The sequence below is a fragment of the Chinchilla lanigera genome, unplaced genomic scaffold (assembly GCF_000276665.1).
Source record: "Chinchilla lanigera isolate Chin_1 unplaced genomic scaffold, ChiLan1.0 scaffold00023, whole genome shotgun sequence".
NCBI classification, from domain to species: domain Eukaryota; kingdom Metazoa; phylum Chordata; class Mammalia; order Rodentia; family Chinchillidae; genus Chinchilla; species Chinchilla lanigera.
In genome coordinates, this window is record NW_004955424.1 from 22,875,955 (window position 1) to 22,891,030 (window position 15,076).

The 15,076-nt window shown below is 40.8% G+C and overlaps 1 protein-coding gene across 5 annotated transcripts in view; it reads left to right on the forward strand.

The window, feature by feature from the left end:
- The window catches only part of Pus10 (pseudouridylate synthase 10), a 68,532-nt gene that overhangs the window by 45,066 nt on the left and 8,390 nt on the right, over window positions 1-15,076 (forward strand). For all 5 annotated transcript variants that reach the window (XM_005385750.2, XM_005385751.2, XM_005385749.2 and 2 more), the window contains 9 exons: window positions 824-885; window positions 1,176-1,221; window positions 3,436-3,500; window positions 5,437-5,522; window positions 6,602-6,727; window positions 11,471-11,527; window positions 12,328-12,404; window positions 12,492-12,547; window positions 13,998-14,115. In XM_005385750.2, coding sequence (XP_005385807.1) covers window positions 824-885; window positions 1,176-1,221; window positions 3,436-3,500; window positions 5,437-5,522; window positions 6,602-6,727; window positions 11,471-11,527; window positions 12,328-12,404; window positions 12,492-12,547; window positions 13,998-14,115 — 693 coding nt within the window. The remainder of the gene's footprint in view (window positions 1-823; window positions 886-1,175; window positions 1,222-3,435; window positions 3,501-5,436; window positions 5,523-6,601; window positions 6,728-11,470; window positions 11,528-12,327; window positions 12,405-12,491; window positions 12,548-13,997; window positions 14,116-15,076) is intronic.

Sequence of the window (15,076 nt, forward strand, 5' to 3'; positions counted from 1 at the left end):
TGATTTGTAGGTACCACTTGTGTAAAAAAAAAATTAAGATCTCTCTTTTAAAACTAAAATTGATTGAAAAATTTGAGCATTTTAAAAATAAGACTTGGGTGTAGTAGTACACTCCTGTAATTCCAGCACTCGGGAGGCTGAGACAGGAAGGTCTCTATGAGTCAAGGCCAGCCTGGGCTATATAGTGAGTTCAAGGCCAGCCTCAACTACATAGTGTGACCCTCCCTCAAAAAATCAAAAAGTCAAATAAAAATAAGCTTCAAGCTAGGCACGGTGCTGCATGCCTATAACCTCTGCTACTCAGGATCTCAAGTTTGAGGCTAACCTGGGTAATTCAGCGAGACCTGGGGTGTAGCTCAGAGGTAAAGTGTCCCTAGATTGATCTCCAACCCTGAAAAAATATTCTTTGTACTTTTGAAGGATATGAATACAGTGCAATGTTTTTTGCCTCTTTATTAAATTTAACCATAGTATTGACTGAACCATTTTTTTCTTTTAGTTATTATCTCTTTTCAGGTGTCTAAATTCTCATTCATCTTCAGACCTCATTTACATAGATGCCTTACAATCATACAAGTTAATTAAAAAATTTGAAAGACCCTTTTGGTAGTATCACTAGTGACTGAATTTTTAAATGGAAAAGTAAAAGCCTTTCGTTTGTAGCTGCTGTGTGAACAAACTGTTTTGAGAGCCAGGAGTATTTCTAGTTTTCCTTGTCATTTTTTCTGCACCAATCTTTGAGAGTTAATTTCAATTTCCATTGATAAATTGTTAGATGTTAGTTTCTCTTTGCTCATTTTAAAACTGTCTTTATAATTTTTAGAGCTTATTTGAAGTGAGTGTGGTCTTTGCTCACCCAGAAACAGTTGAGGATTGCCACTTCCTGTAAGTTGCCACGTAAACAGCAGTGTCAGTTGTATAAAATTGTTCTTTCTTTTGGTTTTCATAAAAATAGTATTGTTTCTCTTTCTAATGAATATTTCAAAACTTGTCGTGTTAAAATGTAACCTCTCACATAAAGTTCCTGAGCAAACCAGTGCTGCTCATGTGGAGATTCATTTTGACTGAACCTGATATCCTAGGTTTAGCAACCATGTTATGTAAAATATAGTTGAATTATATCCATCCCCAAATGAACTCATTAATCTTTTTTATTAACTTGAATTTTATTTTAGAGGTACGATTTGCCCAGATTGTTTCAAGCCAGCCAAAAACAAACAGGTAAGTATATTTCTTAATTTTTAGTGAGGTTTTTGTACATTAAAAATGTGACTACTCTGTTATACCAAGATTTAATCTTTAAGTATTTCCATTTGCTACATTTATTTTTATTATTTTTTTCAATTCTCAGCACCTTTGCCTGGCTAGGAAGTCATAGCAGACAAATATTTGTCAGTATCTAGGCTCTTCCACTGGTTCATTAAGTTTAGAACCAGGGTTTGAATAATGTTACTGTTTGAGGAAATTCAGCTTTTAATTTTTAATTCCCCAAATTACATCATCTGGGGAAAACCCATGGTATCAGTAGCATTCCAAACCTTTGTCTGATGTATATTTTCTAGAGATTGGTGTTTAAAAATATAAACCAAAGTAAACGTTTTATTCAGGCAGTCCTGAATTAATACAATTTGAATATTCCTTATCCAAAATGCTTGGGCTAGAAGTATTTCAAAGATTCTGGAATTTTTGGATTTTGGAGTAGTTGTATAACGTTGTTTGAACTTCATTAATCTGGATTTTGAATTTTCAGGTAAAGGATACCGTCTGAATAGCTATATCATACTATGTTTGCCAACAGACATTTTGTTCACACTCTTCTTGAATGTCTGCTGTTAGCTGGTTTTCATGTTAATGAACAAATTAGTTTATTGCTTTCAGTACATGTGCCGGGATAGAAAGGCATAGTGCGCTATTGAGGCAGTCTTTCATGCCCTGGTTGTTTAGCTTGTTCTGTACAGAGAGGCATTTCTGCAGTTCTACTGATATCCATTTTGTTCTTATGATTGTTAGAAAGAATATGTCTATTTTTTTGTCAGAGATACATATTTTGGTCTCTCTTTTGCTTTGACCGATTACTTAGCCTTTCAGAAAGAGGGGTGGGGAGAGTTTGTAACATTTGTCAAGTACTGTGTCTTCTACAGAAATAATTAGAAGTACAGACAGACCTCAGACAGTGCTTCCGTACGCTTCTCAAGTCGTTCCAGGTTGGAACCAGCAGGCCTGGGGGATCCCATTGTCCCGGGCCCTGCCCAGAAGCCTTTGTGAACTAAAGGGAGAGGGGTCTTGGCACAGCTGTGGCTTGCTGCTTTGCCATACCAGTTAGGGAGCTCTGCCCAAATGACTTCTAAAATATTTGTGCTGATGATCTAGTTTCATTTCTTGTTACATCTGAGGAAATATGGAAGTGCTAGCATCAGATAAGAGGATAAGAATTTTTTTCCAAAGCATCTTAGACACCATGTCCTTTGGCCAGTGGGAGTTGCAAAGCCTCAAATGTAGGTTCTTTCTTAGTGGCTGAGAGTAAATTGAATGACCTTCTGAGATTCTTCCAGGCCAAGATTTCATATATTATAAAACAGGCACTTAATTTTCAGTTCTGATCATATGGTTCCTTGTGGAACTACTCCCTAGGGTTCCCCAGAATATGGTTTAGAAAAATCATTGCCATCATTGCTTTCACTAAGGATAAACTGTGAAGATGCCTACCTTTTGCTCCTTTTTAGTCATCTGTGAATTCTGTAGAACACAAGAAGCAATTATGATTTATCATTGTAAGACGTGAATATATGTACTAATTGAAGTGTGGCTTTTTATTTTAAAAAATTCAAGTGAGCTATGTGTGATGGTGCATACCTGGAATTCTAGCACTAGGGAGGCTGAGGCAGGAGGATTATGAGTTTGAGGCCAGGGTGGACTACATAGTCAGACCCTGTCTCAAAACAAACAAAACCCAAACCCAACTGGGAGATTTGTTGTAGATGCCCTCCTGTTACTTTGTGGCTGTCGAATGACACTGAACTGGTAGGTGCGAGAGAAGACCAGTTTGCTCATTTGCCTCTTGCCTTACAGGCTAGTCCTAAGTTATATGCTCCTGTCACCACTGAAGGGGTGTCTGGGAAAGACGCTCAAAGCATATTATGTGCAGTGTCACCATTTTTGTGTTTGAAGAATGCCACGCTGTGAAGAGTGGGCCCGTGCAGTAGAGGAGACTTGTTCTGCTTGATCTGCCTGGCACTGTGGACATTGAAGTATACCAGCCACAGAGCTGACGTTATGAGTGCTTGCGTATTACTTATTTTCTTTGAGCCGTGAAGTCTTTGTCCCTTTTAAGTATGTAAAAGAGTGTAATCTCTCTAATCATGTTCTGTACTTCAGCTCCAGTGTTTTATTGTTTAGGTAATGATGCGCCTTTTCTTTTCATTTTGCCCTATATAGTCGGTGTTCACTAGAATGGCAGTTATGAAAGCTTTGAATAAAATAAAAGAAGAGGATTTCCATAAGTAAGTAGAAGTATAAAAATAGGGAAGCAATCATGGACTTTAAAATAAAGGGAATGTTAGAGATAATCTGGGTTATCTCTGAAACAAGACTGGATGTGTTTGGGGACCATGTCTTATAAGGCCCTGGCTCAGTAGCTGGCGTGCAGTGGTGTCCAGTATATGTTTGTCAAATTACTCTTTGAATTGTGAATCAAGCCCAACTTCCTCATGTTTAGAAGAGGATTTTTATGTCCAAAGAGGACCCATCTTGCCTAAGTTTTCAACTGGATAATAGAGAGTGAACCTCTGTTCTAGTGCTATTTTTATTATACCCCTAATTCTGTAGTTCGAGGGTGGCCCATCTCTAGAAGAGGGAGCAGGCTAGTGAGTTTCCTTAGTTGCCGTGGGACTAGCAGGGACTGGGAGCACGGGAACCTGGCCTAGGTCCACTCTCTGTTCCTCAGTTGAAGTCCTAGGCAGATTAACTCCATCTTTGGCTATCACTGTCTTCTAAAATAAAATGTTAAAATATGCTAAGTTACAATAAGTACAGTAAACCTTATATTTTAATTCTCAGTGCATTTATTTTATTAAATAAAATATTAGTGTAGTTATGCTTTCAGAACATTCTGGAATAAATTTCAAGCAGTGATGTTATGAGGAGGGTTTCATATCTTTTACTGACTGAAAGTGAATCTCAGAGTGGAAATATTTTTATTACATTTTAGAAATTAAACATAATTATACAAGCAAGCCCTAGTTCCTGCATTTCTAAATGATTTCTTTGTAAAGACATCTTGGGAACCTAGGAAATTTTTAAGCCACACATATGGGGTAAATTTCATGTCTATCTGGATGTTGTGGCTTATACCTTATAATCCAGCTACTTGAGTGGGTGAGGCAGGAGGATCACAAGTTTGAGGCAAGCCTGGGCAATTTAGCAGGACCCTGTCTCAAAATAAAAGAGTTGAGGATATAGTTCAACAGTAGACTATTTGAATGACCCTCTGAATTAAATCCCCAGTACCACCAAAATATACATATATATCCACAACTAGTAATTTATAGGTAGACTCCAGTTTGTGGCTTCGGAAATTTCCTAGGTCATGGACAGAAAATAAAGCCATATGTTGTTCTTTCCCATCTGTCTTCAGTTGGGTTGAAGTTTCTTAGCTAAGAGGGTAGAGTGTCAGTCACTGTCTCCTTTTTCTGCTCAGTGGTCTAATTCCCAAAGTCATAGTTGGAATGAGAAGGAAGAAAAAGGAAAAATGGTAAAGTACCCTCCTAAGGATGGACCTGTGGCACTGGTGGATGCCCTCCACGGAAGGGACCACTCACTGCACACCAGCCTCACCCAAACAGTTGAGAATTGTGTAAGCCAGCAGCAGGTGGCTGAGGAGAGAAAAATGGTGGGGGACACTGGAGGGGCTTCTACTTTGTATATATATACATTTCCCCCTAATTCTCAAGGCTGTTAGAAATCATTACCTGGGAAAATGAGGCTCCCTGAGCTTGAAAAGTAGCATCTGAGGCCTGATTACTTAGTTCCACTGCTGTGTGTGTGGTGTTCCAGGGTGTGGGAGCTGCCCATGACATCTGTCACCTCACTGATGGCCAGGGTTGATTCGGCTGATGTGGCTGGCAAGGCGGGTGTCCCTTTCCTCCCTCACGCTCCCCGTGCGTCCCTCCGGTCCGAGTACGAGCAGCCCCTTCCCTTGGAGGAGGACCATTTCCTATGTCGGGAGCTGCGCTCCCCTGCCAGAACCACCAAACAACTCCCAAAACTGGAACTCCAGATCCTGACTCCTGTTGTTCCCAAACTAAAGGTTAGAGAGAGGCATAGTCCTTTAGAGACCCAGGTTCTGTGTGTGTCCCAGACGATGCTGATTCATCTTAGTTTTATGACTCAATATCATGTCTGGAAAACAGTAGCCGTAAAATTTATTTTTTTTTGCAGGCAGTTTCCCTGTCCTCCAAACTCGCCAAAGGCTGTATGCACAGTTCTTGAAATTGAATGTGCTCATGGTGCTGTTTTTGTGGCTGGTAAATTACTTAGTCTAGAATATATGTACACTGTCAACCTACTGTCCTTTCTGAACCACTCAATTGACAACTCTCCCGCTTTATTCTTACTGTTGTTAGGAGGGTCTGGTTAGTTTACTCTTTTGAGAAGTAGAACTAACAGCCAAAGTATTTTAGATTCCACAGCATTTCTTAAAGATCATCAGGAAATCTGTTATTTAAAATACCTTGCCAAAGGGAATTTCCATCAGAGATTGAATTTTCAACTTTTCAAATTTATTAGTGTCGATCAAAGTGGGCCAGTAGAAATATGGGCAGATGTAGAAACTCATAACTGATGAGAAAAACTGCGGTGTAGAAGGATGTTTTATATGACAAGGAACCCAAACTCGAAAAAATAATTCTATTATCTCCCAAATGAGTAAACACTTGGCTTTCCCCTGAAGAAAAGTTGTTGCATTGACTTTTCCAGGCAATACTATAGCAGTTTTTGTTTTGAAAGTTAGGGCTGCTTCACAGTAATAGCTGAAGTGGAAGTGTACTTCAGCCTCGATTGCCCTGGGGCAGTGAAAACTTCTCCCCTTAGTGTAGCTTTATTCGTAAAGCGGTGAGTCATAGTCTGCTAGGGTGGGTTTTTTTTTTTGGTTGTTTGTTTCTTTAAGTTACAAAAACTTCAAAATTTTCTATATTTGAATCCCTTGGAATGTATTATCACCAGTGACTGTTGCACTGAGAATATTATTAATCAGGTATAAAAGCAACAGTTTTTTAAAATGATCCTTAGTATGTACCATTCTATAGCTTGGTCAGTCAGCTGGTCATATTACTGCATATACTGCGCATTTTTCAAACTCATTCCTACCATGTTGTTAGCCATCTGTTCTATGTTACTTTATATATTTTTATTTGATTATCTTCATGTCTATTACTGGCTCCTCAAGTCAGATGTGAATTAAAGGCTAAGCCTTGTTTTATATCATAAAAATTACTATATCCTAGCACCTAGGATATTGACACTCATTCAAAATTGTTGCTTCTCTTTTTATCCTATTGTGTTAATTATACCATTCCATACAGGTTACCTAATATTTCTTTGACAGGGAGATACAATAAATACTCCAGAAATCTACCACAAACTCCTTGGGTAATTGATGGAGAAAGGAAGCTGGAATCTTCAGTGGAAGAATTAATTGCAGACCATCTATTGATAGTATTTAAAGCAGAGAGTAAGTTATAATACTGATGTTTTTAAGTCCTTGTCATTCATGAGCAGATTTCTCTGGGTTGGCAGGAAAAATTACTGTATTTTGTTAATCACTACCAAGTCTAGGCCGTATAGGGATTATGTCCAGGCTGCTCTGGCCGAGGCTGGTGTTTAGCCGAGGTGTCCAAGGATGTCTTTCCTTTCTCAAAATGCCTATTCTTTCCTGGAAAATGGAAAACAGTTGATATCACTTTAAATGAATGCACTTGGTGCACCGCATTTCTCACATCTAGTACTTATTTAACAGTCATCACTGGCAAATGTGTAGCTTCTGTTTTAACATATGAAGTGTGTTAGGATGAAGTTCAGGCCTAGAGAAATTAGACGAACAGAAGCCATTTTAGAAAACTTCATGCCACCATGTTTTCTTTTAACTTCCTAGGCATTAATGTGCCCAGAGTTTGTGGGATGAGTCAGGTCCTGTCAAGCTTATGTTTTCCTGTCTCAGCAGGCCTGGCAGGTCAAAGGCAGCATAAAGTCTTGCAGTTTCGACTGGGATATTACTGTGAGCTATTGCCATGAGCTTTTACTTCGCTTAATATTTACAGACTGGTGATCTCCTAAGTTTTATGATTCAGTATCACGTCTGGGAGATTATGAAGATATAAAAATACAGCTGACCATAAAAAGTCTCTTTCAAAGTCTTTCTGGTGCTGCTGGACTCCTTTTCTTCAAGAAAATTCAAAAAAGTCTTCAGTTCTATTTTAAGTCTTAAAGAAGCAGTTCCAAGGGAAGCTCGTGTTATCTCAGAAGGCTCTGAAATAGATGTATGTTTCCCGCTTGCAGTCTTTCATGAAGTTGTCATTTTACACATGAAGGGAGAACTCTTGTCCCCAAACTAAAAGTAAAGCAAATTGTGTGTTCAGTATGGATGCTCAGGAAATTTATTAAGAGCCGTATGAGAAAAAGCAGACCTCTAGTTCTTTGTGCTAACTGTCTCCTTGTCAGGTGATAAAACCTTGTTTGAAATCCTGAATTAATTTACTGAACCCATGTTTCTCAGATATATCAGTTGTTACTCTTGATTAAGGGTTTATATCTGAAAACTCTAGAAAGATGACTGTAATTGTTGTGCCCTTAAGTTTTACAGCTCTGTGAAATAAACCAGTATTACATGAAGCAGCCTCCCTACTTACGTAACCATTCTTTGCTACACATGGGACATCCAACTTGTTTCTTAGTCACCACACACTGGCACATCCTGTTATCTACTTGCACATTCCCTAGTTGATGAGTAATATTTTGACACTCTTAAAATCAGTGAGTCTAAGTTTTTCCCAACACTGCATTTATTTTTGTTTTTGTGTGAGACGGGCTCTCGCTGTGTAGTTCAGATTGGCCTTGAATACACTGTGTAGCCCAGGCTGGCCTTCAATTTGCAGCAATCCTCCTACCTCAGCCAACCCAGTGCTGGGATTATAGGCGTGCGCCAACACACCAGGCCCAATACTATGTTTATTACTTCATTTATTGACTAACTGTTTATCATGTCAAGTCCCTGCTGAAAAGTGATGAGCTGTAAGGTAAAGCCCAGCTCCTTAACTTAGTATTCTGGGGCCTTCTTTATCTGGCCTGTGCCCATTTTTCAGCTTTGATGTCTGTCTGCCCACGGGTGCAAAGGCTACTGCAGATTAGCTGAACCATGCAGAGGTCCTGAACACTCTTGCCCTTGATTTTGCTTTTGAAACACCCTTTCTTTTGAGTAGAAGACTCAAAGAACCCAAGAATTAGAGGCTACGGCAAGAACTAATGTGCTTTTAGAAAACTCATCTAACTTCTAAGTGTATATTTTCTAATACTTAAGGCACAGGCTTCTTTTTCCTTTTTGTCAGCTATTATTCCTGGTTGCACACTAATAAAGTTTTCAGGTTTGCCCCTACGGGTTTTTGCCACTCTATGTTCCAAGGGTCTTTTCTTGGCTCTCAGTTTGAAACATTTTTTCTAAAAGGTAGAATCCATACTTCTCCTTCGGTCTGGATTTGGTGCTTCTCTGGCCTTCTCGCTTTCTACAGCTCTTTCTTTGTATGGGCAGGAACCTGGGGGGAGTGTCGTGACTGGACGATGAATGAGAGTTTCGGCCCGAGTTCATGTAACCGGTAGACTTAATTCTGAGTCCTGTTCATTCTTGCTATCGTGCTAGTCTTGGATTGTAGCTTCTGTGGGCCCCCTGCTTCTGACTGGGAGATGGGTGTAGAGAGGTAGAAGGCAAACCACTGCAAGGGAGTCTGGGCCACGGCTTCCTAGAAAGCCGCGGCTTTCCATCCTTAGTGCGCTGTGTGAGTCTGTGGACTCCGGAAGCTTCTGATATTGCTGTGGGCTTATTAGTAACTTGACATTGGAATACAGACAGAAGGTGGAGGGTTCCCTGGGACTTAGCAGGCCAAAGACTGATTGATTGATTGATTGATTTCCCTGTCTCTGTCTGTCTGTGTGTCTGTCTCTCTCTGGAACACGAAAATGAGTCTTTATTTTAACAGGTCCTGTGCTGCAGCACAGGGCGTCAGGACATGAGCAGGGAGCCGTCCTAGACTAACACCAGGAGCTGGCTGGAGAGTGCTGCGGAGAGAGCGGCTGCTGGCCTGGTTGGCGGGGAGCTAAGGCGGATGGTTGCTGTGAACGTTGGGCGTGTGTGGGGGCCCCAATCCCGCCCTTCCGGACCTTGGCTGCTGCAGGGCGCCCCCTCCCACCTTCAAAAGCAACAGTGTCCTCCTCCCTGCCTGGCTTAGATTCTTCCTTGGAAGGGAGCCTGACCTCATCCTCCTGAAGCCTGAAGCCCATTTGGCCAGTCCTCAGATGTCACACACAGCATGGCCACCCATACCTCTGAGCGAAAGCAGCCGCATGAATTCTAGGCCTCCTTTGGATATCTAGACCTCATCAAATTAGCCCCGGTTGCTCCTCTCTGTGAGACACACAGTTCTGGGTCCTGTGGGTCATAGAGGAGCTCACTGCACTGGACACCACAGCAGATAGCCAGAGCCTATTTCTAACAAATGTTGGCTTTGATCTGCCAAAGGGATTTCTAAAAGGTGAAGGAATCTGAAATCCTGTTTTCTCTACAGCGAAACATCTCAGTGTGTTTTCATGGGACTTTCAAGCCTGTTAGCCTTTCCTTCCTTTCCCTTCCCTTTTCTGTTCTGTTCTTTTCTAAGAAAAATTGTCTTCCTGTTTTGCCTACACTGACCTTGAACCCCGGACTCAAGGGACCATCCTGACTCAGCTTCCCAAGCAGCTATAGGCATGCCTCACTAACCTTCGTTCTTCTAAAATTTGCATGGAAATTCTGAGTGTAGAATCTTTGCTGAGAGGAAATGGCTGTCACAGTGAGATGCAGTCCTTCTCCCTTCCATCATCTGCAGCAATCTTGTTCCTCTTTACCTTGTGTTCTCCAAAGTGGCTGGAATATTGGGGAATAAAGACAAACCCCATTGCGTGTGTTGGAATTGGGCCCTTAGTGCAGCAGTGTTCCCGCACTTATGCTGTCTTATGCCTAATTCACTTTTTGTAGTCTGTATCCCTCCACAAAGAGTGCGAGCCTAAGACTTGTATCCGTTGTGTTTTCCTTTGTCTTTCCAGCAGCAAGCATAGTGCCCTGTACTTGGCAGTTACCCGGGAAACACTTGCTCACTGAATGGCTAAGGCAAGGTGTGAACCTGAGCTCTTCTAGCCTTCGGTCTCTGTATTCAACAACCTTACACTTTACCGCTCTACGGGTTCTTAGTCAAAGTTCCTAAAACATCCCAGCCTTGTCTAGACGCTGGTCAAAGATTGGTCCTGTCTCCCAGGGTGCAGTCTGAGCTCTCAGGTTATATCTTTGTGATCGGTAGGGCCCTGTGGTTAAGAGTCTCTGTGGAGACTGCCTGGTGCTACCATTGGGTCTGCATTTCTTAGAATGGTGTGACCTTAGGCAAGGGGTCCAGCCTGTGTGATAATGGCAGTGTTAACACACATAAAGCTCTTAGAATAACACACCTGTTCATGGTAGTATTTGCTGTGGTGGTGGTGATGAAATCATCAGTCAGCTCTGTATCTAAGAATGTTGTTGTATACTTTTCATTTAACCATTTTCTTTATCCAGTTTTTATAGTTTTTAGTTTGTGATGATCTGTTTATTGTAGGATGTACACCGGTTTAATCATAGCTCTAGCTTAGGTTTGATTAGACAGTGAATTTGGTTTTTAGGCTCAACGCCCCCCCCATTTTTATTTAGAGGCTTTAATTCTTATGTAAAAGTTTTTTTTCAGGGAATAAAGATGATAGACTTTTTGCCATAAGCTGGTGGCCACAGAGGTGGTGGGGCCTTTACTCAGGCCGTCCTGCGCCTCCGCTTTCCTGTGTGATGATGTCAGAGTTTGACGTCGGAGTTACCTAGCTCTGTCCTTTAACCATGTGACTTTGGGAACATTGCCTACATTTCTGTAGCTTACTGTTCTTCTGTTTAATTCTTCACAAAGTTATAATAAGGTTTAAATAACGTACGCATAAGTGTTACTCCAGAGCCGGGCATATAGTGAGGATGCAGTATGTGGCATTCATCGTGATCGTTTCTGTTTTCCTCAGCGGTTGGACTGGATGGAATGATGGCTGTCCCTTGGGCTTCTCCTGCAGACTGTCCCCGACTGTAGAGTGGGTTTCTCTCAGAGCTCGGGAGCAAGCATCTTGGGGTATATGTCTCTGATTTTTTTCCTTTGTCTGTTTTCCAAAGGCTTTAATTTCTCATCCTCTGGAAGAGAAGATGTAGATGTGAGAACATTAGGCAATGGTAAGATTACATCAGCATTAACTTTGCAGTTATCATCTTTTGCAGACGGCAGCCTTGCTGTAGTCACTTAGTCAGAGCTAAGGTAGGCAGGGCCCAGAGCTCCTCCGGGCTCAGAGCCTTGCGGATCGTGGAGCTGCCTTTGCAAATTACGTGATACCCACTTCACGGGAGCCGTTTCCTCAGAGAGGATCCTGGTTGCATACTCGTAGCTTGTAAGGGACTTTTATGTGTATCCCTCCCCCAAATTGGATTAATTGTTCCATTTAGTAACATTTCAGAAGTACCAGTTTTCAAAATTTATGTCCTCATTTAAAAAACTGATTCTGCTCTTAGCTTTCATTTCTCTCTTTTTATCTTACTAAGTTACGAAAGATGATGAAATATAATCCTGAGCTATTTGACATTTATAGTCCCTTTCTCTCATGGACTACAGTTTTTCTGTTTCACTAGTGGGTTGGGCTGGGGAGTGGATTTCGACTTGGTATACCTGAGCATTGTTGCATGTGACAGTGTAATAGCACCGTAACCATAATTCAGAGGTGATTTTGTGAGGAACGCAGGCTTGCATGCGGATCTTTGGGAACACAGTCATTTTCACAAATCGCCCTTGCTGGGGTTTAGCAACCCCTGTGCTCCTGAAAGCCGCTTGATTCTTTTCACATGTTCGTCCCCCCAGATGTAGTCATGCACTGAACTTCTGGCCTGTAAGGCTCAGCCCATTCTCACTCCTCACCCTCTTGCATGAGCCTAAATGTTAACCCCGTCGACGCGTCTCTGTTTCATGACGGGGTGCACTCCAGGAAGGCCCTTTGCAGTCGAGCTGGTGAACCCTCGTAGAGTGCGTTTCACATCACAAGACATGAAGGAGCTTCAGCAGGTAAACCTCTTCACAATGTGGAAATAGTCCTGTTTCTGCAACTCGGAGCTAGAACTGTTCATTGTTTTTCTTTTTCTGCTACTACAGAAAATTAATCAGTCATCCAACAAAATCCAAGTACGTGATTTGCAGCTTGTCACAAGGTAAGGGTGGGTTCATTGGAGATGATTCAAAAGGGAAATTTTAGTTGTAGATCATAATATCTGATGAGGGAATTGCACCTGGAAAAAAACAAAGAACTTTCTAACAGTCCAGTCAAAAATGGGAAAGTGATTCAGTAGACATTTCTGCAAGGAAGACATGAACAGCCAGTGAACACATGCAAAATGCTCAGCATCATTAGTCACTCGGGCAATGTAAATCAAAACCACAGTGCGATCCCACTTCACAGTCACTAGGATGGCCATTATAAAGAACAGAAAATAACGAGCGCTTCCAGGGTATACACAAACTGTAACACACATTGTTGGTGGGATTGCACATGTGGCTGCTTTGGAAAATAGGTTGACATTTTCTCAAAAGATTAAATATAGAGTACCCATGTGAACCAGCAGTTCCTCTTCTAGACTTTATATTTGCAAGAGAAAGGAAAATATACATCTGCACAAGGACTTGTACTTGAGTGTTTATAGTAATAGTATTGCTAAAGCAAAGAGGTAGTTACTACCCAAGTGTCTGTTGATGGCCGAAATGTGATATAGTAGTTTCCCAGTTATCTGTGGAGGACATGCTCTCTTTTTGTTTTTGTTTGCTTGCTTTGAGACAAGGTCTCACTATGTGGTCCAGGCTGGCCTCAAACTTATAGTGACCCTCCCGCCTCTGCCTCCCAGGTACTGGGATTAGAGTGTGTGCCACCACACCCAGCTGTGGAGGATGTGTTCTAATACTCCAGGAGATGCCTGGAACGGTGGATAGTTCTGAATTCTCTATCCTATGCTTTTTCATATACATGCCTGTGATAAAATTTAATTTATAAATCAGGCACAGTAATAACTAGAACAATTATAGCAATATACTGTAGTATAAATTATGTAAAATATATGAATTGTTTATTTCTAGAACCTTCCATACATGTAATGTTTTTAGCTCAAGGTTGCCTATGGGTAACTAAGACTGCAGAAGGTAAAACTGTGGAAAAGGGGGGATGACTGTATAGCCATGCAATGGAAAATTATTCAGTAATAAAGACGAATGAAGTACTGACATGGCACAACAGAGATGAACCTTGAAAGTGTTATAAAGTGAAAGAAGGCAGTTATCCAACACCACATACTGTATGAGCTGTGTTACCTGACGTGTTCAGAAGAGGGCTGGAAATGAGTGGCCGTCCAGGGCTGGAGGAAGGGAGGAATGGGGCGGGACTGCTAACGGGAGTGGGGTTTCTTTTGTGGGGTGACGCGGGTATCCGAAAGTTAGGTTGTGGTGATAGGCACACAGCTCTGTAACTATACTAAAAATCATTGAATTGTACAGTTAAAAGGGGAATTGGATGTAAATTATATCTCAATAAAGGTATTTTAAAAGAAGGATTTGGAGCAAGGCTTGTGTATATTTTATATATTCAGAGCATTTTCTTTAATTGTTTTTACTTAGAGAAGCAATAGGACATATGAAAGAAGGTGAAGAAGAAAAGACCAAGACCTATAGCGCCTTAATATGGACAAATAAGGCAATACAGAAGGAAGACATTGAGTTCCTAAATGATGTAAAGGTAGCTTAAATGCCGTTGTTCTTCTTACTTTATTGTTCTGTTGCCCATAGAAGAAGCCACTGTTTTCTTGGTTATTATGAGTGAGTCCCAGAGTGTGGGTTTGGGGTCTGTGAGAAGTAGATTCAAATTCTGGCTTTGCCATTTATTAGTTGAATTCCTGGGCTTCCATTTAACCTAATAGGCAGTGCTGCTAATGGTTAAAAGCCTAACTCTGAAGACGGATCACCTGGAGGCAAATCCTGGATCTGCATTTCTTAATTTCTAACTTTGAACAAATATGAATAGAATCATAATGGACACAGAGATGCATATAGTTATTGCAGCATTGTTTATGTGGGCTATATATTTTATAAAAATCGATAATGTACAAATTTATTTAACCTCATAATGCTTGAGTTTCTTCTGTAAAATTAGTGAAATAGTTAAATAAGTTTAATCTTATAAAGCACTTTGGGTGGTTCCTGGCACATAGAAAACACTCAGCAGTGTTTATCTGTAAGAAATAAAGATGACATAAAACCTAGAATAGAATCAATGCTAAAATTAACTGTGTGAGTAAACATGAAATAACATATATTTTGGTACTTGCCTTCACATGAGCGTGTCACAGTAAAGGGTCTCCCTGTTCTTTTGCATATTTCTTTCCACTTGCCTTTACTTCTATGTGTAAAGATAATTTACTTTTTTTTTTGTTTTGTTTTGTTTGAGACAGGGTCTTGCTATTAGTTCAGCCTGGCCTTGAACTCAATATATAGCTAGGCTGGTCTTGAATTCACAGCGATTCTCCTGCCTCAGCCTCCCAAGTGCTGAGATTACAGGTGCAGGGTACCACTCCAAGTGATAATTTACTTTCAAGTGCAAAGAATGAACATAAATGGACACAGAGATACATATAGTTATTGCAACATTGTTTATGTGGGCTATATATTTTATAAAAATCGATAATGTATTAGAGGGGACT